At 42.2% G+C, this 6,000-nt stretch overlaps 1 protein-coding gene across 1 annotated transcript in view; it reads left to right on the forward strand.

The window, feature by feature from the left end:
- LOC306966772 (partitioning defective 3 homolog) overlaps nt 1–4,027 on the forward strand; it is a gene marked incomplete at both ends in the record, with an annotated part of 118,324 nt that extends 114,297 nt beyond the window's left edge. The window contains one exon of the mRNA XM_079561590.1: nt 3,771–4,027. Coding sequence (XP_079417716.1) covers nt 3,771–4,027 — 257 coding nt within the window. The remainder of the gene's footprint in view (nt 1–3,770) is intronic.
- Between the last annotated feature and the right edge of the window lie 1,973 nt (nt 4,028–6,000).

Consider the following 6,000-nt stretch of genomic DNA (forward strand, 5'->3'; position numbering starts at 1 on the left):
CTGTCTCCCCCTCTGTCTCCCCCTCTGTCTCCCCCTCTGTCTCCCCCTCTGTCTCCTCCTCTGTCTCCCCCTCTGTGCATTATGGGATATGTCTGTGATGTTAAGGATGCAGTGGCATGAACTGACAGCTCCTACTCATGCTTAAAACCAACGTCTGCATGAAACTCACAGCCTCATGTGGTGCAGGTGTTTCCTCAGCTGTTCCAGATGTTTCAGGGAGAGTTTCTGTCGAGATCTGACGTTTCAGGCCCGTCTCGGAGACTCGAGTGGCTCCTGGAGATGAGGCGAGTCTCCAGGTCTCGGTGAAGACTTCAGTGGAGTCTATAGTCTCTGAGACGTCTACGCGGCGAAAGGAATGAAAAGATCTGCACAGCTGTGTAGATCACAAGCTGTTTTAACCCCTTAACTCCCTCCTGAACTGAGCACATTTTCTCCAGTTTGGCTTTACCCCAATCCAAAAGCTTCTGGAAAAAAGGTGAGAAAATAGCGACAGAACTGAGACGAAAACAATGAAGATGTGAGAAAAAAGTGAGAAAAGTTAGACAAAAAATTGACAAAAAGTGACAAAAATTGACAAAAAATGGACAAAAAACGACAAAAAAATGACAAAAAATATTGACAAAAAAATTGACAAAAAATGACAAAAAACAACAAAAAAGTAACAAAAAAATTGACAAAAAAATGACAGAAATTGACAAAAAAAATTGACTAAAATGTAAAAAAATGGACAAAAAAATAACAAAAAAATTGACAAAAAATTGACAAAATAAGGACAAAAAAATGATGAACATGTGACAAAAAGTGACAAAAAATTTAGTATTTGACAAAAAAAACTACAAAAAAGTTACAAAAATTTGATTGAAAAAATGACAAAAATAATTAATAAAAAAATGACAAAAAAGTTACAAAAATTAGTTAAAACCCCGCCTAAAAACTGATGGGAAAAAAATCTGATGACGTGAGGAAAAAGATCCATTTAGAAAAATAGTGACATAACTGAGACGGAAACAATGATGAAGATGTGACAAAAAAGTGAGAAAACTTAGACAAAAAACTGACAAAAAATTGACAAAAATTTGTAAAAAAAATGACAGAAAGTGACAAAAAATAACGAAAAATTTACAAAAAATGACCAAAAAAAGACCAAAAAAATGGCTAAAATGTCACCAAAAATTGACAAAATAAGGACAAAAAAATGATGAAAAAATGATGAACATTGACAAAAATTAGTTAATCTGATGACGTGAGGAAAAAGATCCATTTAGATGAGTTTTGGGTGGAAAAATAGTGACAGAACTGAGACAAAAACAATAATGAAGATGTGACAAAAAAGTGAGAAAAGTTGGACAAAAAATGATGAAAAAATGACAAAAATGGACAAAAATGTGACAAAAAAATAACAAAAACCGACAAAAAAATGACAGAAAGTGACAAAAAATTACGAAAAATGACCAAAAATGGACAAAATAAGGACAAAAAAACGATGAAAAAATGAACATGTGACAAAAAAATGACAAAAAAGTTACAAAAATGAGTTGAATCCCCCCAAAAAAGATGGAAAACAAATCTGATGACGTGAGGAAAAACATCCATTTAGATGAGTGTTGGGTGGAAAAATAGTGACATAACTGAGACGAAAACAATGATGAAGATGTGACAAAAAAGTGAGAAAAGTTAGACAAAAAAATGACAAAAATGTGACAAAAAATGTGACAAAAAATAATTGAAAAAAAGACCAAAAAAAAGACAAAAAAAAGACAAAAAATTGGCTAAAATGTCACCAAATTGACAAAATAAGGACAAAAAAATGATGAAAAAATGATGAACATGGACAAAAATTAGTTAATCTGATGACGTGAGGAAAAAGATCCCTTTAGATGAGTTTTGTAGATCTTAGCTTTCAAATGAGGCGTTACACTGGCCTGCAGGATTTGGGTAAAGCTGGAGAAAATGCTCTGGGTTCAGGCGGGAGTTAACAGGTTAAACTCCTTAAAGCGTCAGATTTGCAGCTCCCTGTAATCTCCATGTAAATCATAACTGCGTGTGATTATGGAGTGATATTATTCCGAAGGCCATAAACCCGCCGTTACTTCCATCCTCTCGCCCTTCTGTAGCAGTGACATCATCCGTGATCCATCCCGCCTCCGCGCGCCGGCTCTTAAATCAGCTTTTTAGCGGCCGCGGCGTTTAATTGGCGGCGTAATGGCCGTTAATCCGCCGTTGCGATGATGCAGAAGTGGCTCGTCGCGCTGATGGAGGCCGTGAGCGCCGCTAAATCACGCCGTAATGTGCACGTGTGAACCAGCAGCTGCCGAGCGCGCCGTTACACCAGACGTTACGGCGAGTTATGGCTCCGCACGGCGAGAGGGGGGGGCGAAACACAGCAGGCGACTGGACTGGGCTCAGTCTCTCGTAAAGATTAGGAACGTTTCTAATTTCTCCTTGTTTTATGGTTCAAAGCTCCATAAATCAGGAACTTTTGTCGTCATGAACGGTGTTGGCGGCCACCAGAGAGAGAGAGGTCAAAGGGCACCTCGGGCACATCTGTGAGAACCTTCCAGATGTGTTTGAGTCATCATAGCGACTCAATGACAGCACATTATTTGTGGATAACAATTAATTTGTTTTCAAAGCTAACTAGTTGAAATTGGATAATGTCCCAAGGCATACCAGGCAATATCTCACGGCACATTGGCCTAGGGGGCAGTTTTACCTGTTCAATCCCAATATATCTTAATGATGACATGGTTAAATTCACAAATACTGACACGCTCCCTGGTCTTTCCCACGCTTTCATTTATTTCTGTAATTCAGCTTAAACTGTGAAACTAATATATGATATGGACTCATTACATGCAAAGTCACATATGTGTAGCCTTTGTTTGTTAGAATTTTGATGATTATTATTATTTTGACTCTGTTTGTAAAAACCTCTCAAATTCACTACAAAAAGTGAATATCAAGCATTGGCTTAAATGACTTGAATTGAGGAAATGTTTCTTGTTTTGAGCGGTTTTCCCTCATTTAGACACTTTTCCTGATCGGACCGAGTTTACTTTGCTTGTTTGAGGACATTTCAGACCAGTTCTAGGGTAAATCTGGCTTGAAATAAGAAAGTAAAATTGCCAATGAGACAAGACCAATTTTCTTTCCCCATTGGCAAAGAAAATGACCTGAAATAAGGACGAAATGTATCGAAACGAGTCAGAAACATCTCAGAACAAGTGAAATAATCCAGGACAAATGTACAACAACAATTTAACTAGTTATTGTGTTCAAATTGAGATGTTTATACTGATCTAGTTAAATACTTTTTGCAGTGTTTAAAATCTCAGAAAATGAGAATATTTTAAAAATGGACTGTGAGACATAATCAACATTATAACAAACAAAGGCTTGACATTTGTCACTTTGCAGGTCATTTATTTATTTTTCTAAATGGTTTCAAACATTTTCAAAACTGTTCCAAACTTTTAAATTTTTCCAAACTTATTTCCAACTTATCCAAACATTGATAATCTTTTTTTTTTTTTCTTTTTTTTTTTGGGGGGAGGGGGTTAAACTTTTTTTCTTTTCTATTTTTTTTCTCTTCTACAGTTCCAAACTGTATCCCACAAAGGAAATGTTCATATTTGGATTACAGCGTCATCGCAGTGGCCTTTTGTGCCACACGTGGATACCGAACGTGTATCCACGTCAGCGCCGCCATGTTGGAGTGGCGTCCTGAGTGAACCTGGTGAAGGCTGTGTCTGACTCTGTTCTCTCCCCAGTGGAGGAGGACACCGAGGAGAGCTCCAGGTCCGGCCGTGACTCCGCCTCCACCGTGGCCGACCTCACTCCCCTCACGCTGTCGGACAAACCGCTGACCAACGGCACCGGCAAACCGGCCAAAGAGGAGAAGAAACGCGGCGGCGAGAAGACGGTTAAAGACAAGAAGAAGCAGGACGGCAGAGACAAGGAGGCCAAGAAGGACGGAGGCAAAGCCAAGAAAGGCGTCCTCAAAGGCCTCGGGGACATGTTCAGGTGAGGGCGGGGCTCCATGTTCAGGTGAGGGCGGGGCATGTTCAGGTGAGGGCGGGGCATGTTCAGGTGAGGGCGGGGCTCCATGTTCAGGTGAGGGCGGGGCTCCATGTTCAGGTGAGGGCGTGGCTTCATGTTCAGGTGAGGGCGGGGCTTCATGTTCAGGTGAGGGCGGGGCTCCATGTTCAGGTGAGGGCGGGGCATGTTCAGGTGAGGGCGGGGCTCCATGTTCAGGTGAGGGCGGGGCTCCATGTTCAGGTGAGGGCGGGGCTCCATGTTCAGGTGAGGGCGGGGCTTCATGTTCAGGTGAGGGCGGGGCTTCATGTTCAGGTGAGGGCAGGGCTCCATGTTCAGGTGAGGGCGGGGCTCCATGTTCAGGTGAGGGCGGGGCTCCATGTTCAGGTGAGGGCGGGGCTCGGGGACTGGCATCACTGGTGCTGAGAGAGGAGACCCTGGACAGTTTCTGTTTCATATGAAGAGGTCCAGCCGTCAGAGATATTAACCATGACCTTTTTTATCCCATGGTCTGGGTGAATACTGGATTCTGATTGGCTGGTGCATTATTTTGGTATAACCGCACACGTAGTCCGGTAGTTAAATCACTGGGATGTCACTCCGCTGTGGCGTCGCCATAGCAACGACACAGCTGAATCAGATAAAGGCGTAATTAGTGACTGACAGGAACGTATGAGATGGATTTAGTGTTTGCTAAATGTTTGTAGAGGAGAGTGAGCAGCTAGGTTAGCTACTGTTAAAAACATATGAGCTTTACATTTCTATTGAAAACGGTTAAGGCTATTCATCATTTTCAGGCGTACATAAAATGATCCTGCATTGAAGCATCTTTGTCTGGATTAGTAAAGTCAAACATAAAAGTTTGAGTTGGGGGGGCCCAGGTGTGAGCGACTCCACCGCAGCTGTTTCCATAAACAGTTGAGCTGGTTGAGCTAGCTAGCTTTAGCTTCAGGTTAAACCTTGTAAAAGGTAAATAACTCCTGCCCACGAGTGCCGCATATCGGTGTTTCCTTCCAGGGAAAAGTGTTTCCGGGTTAGTCCTGTTGTGTTGTGATTCTGTGCTGATGTTGTGTCGTTGAGCCTGACTGAGATCCTCGTAATAGCTGCGGAGAATGACTCGCTCTGAGACCAGCCTTCAGTGACCGGCTAATAACCCACACAAAATAGTCCCGTAGTCTGGCAGATTTAGTGAGTTCAGTCAATGAAAAAAATATTTATTATAAATGTTAGGTTTGTGGGACCCTGGTATAAGCGGATTAAACAACGAGGAGCCGCGTTAGACGTTATAATGCAGGAGGAACAACACTGAGTCGGGCGTTAGAACCGTCTAACGCAGCTCAGAGGTGTTTAATTCTCTTCATGATGTAGAAGTAGAAGCTCCATTGACTTGAATGGGATTTTCCAACGTTCTCCCGGTCATTATTTTCTGATCGAGTCCTCTGAGAAACATAATGACCGTTGCCAATGGCAACAGAGTTCATGCTTTAACACAGGTCTTTCATATCACTGCAGTCGTCGAGGACACTGTCCCGTCCATAAGAGAGACGTTGTAGTTCCCAAACCTTTGGGAACTATTTGCCGCAGCAATGATTGAATAAACTTTGGGCTTCGTGAACGTGTTTGTTTATGTCGTGTGTGCTCAGTTTGCAAACGGCCGTGTAATAAGCAGGATAATAAGAACCTGCAGGTCCCTCACATAATCCAGTCCCGTTACCACATGTCTGTGTCGGCTCTCAGTCGTACAGGAGTTGTCCATCTTCATTGAAGGTTCTTGAGTCCTCGTCTGTACTCTGTAGTTAAAGTGTCAACGTTTCACCTCTTGATCCAAAAGGCTTCGTCAGTGACACTGAAGTTTAAGCTCAGCCCAGATAAAGACCAGAGGGAGGAGTTCAGCTCGGCTCAGCCCCGCCCCTCTGTTAACATCACCAGTTTTAGTCTCATTAGCATTAGCATTAGCATTAGCAT

This window comes from Gobius niger (assembly GCF_951799975.1).
Source record: "Gobius niger genome assembly, chromosome: 8".
Classification (NCBI taxonomy): Eukaryota; Metazoa; Chordata; class Actinopteri; order Gobiiformes; family Gobiidae; genus Gobius; species Gobius niger.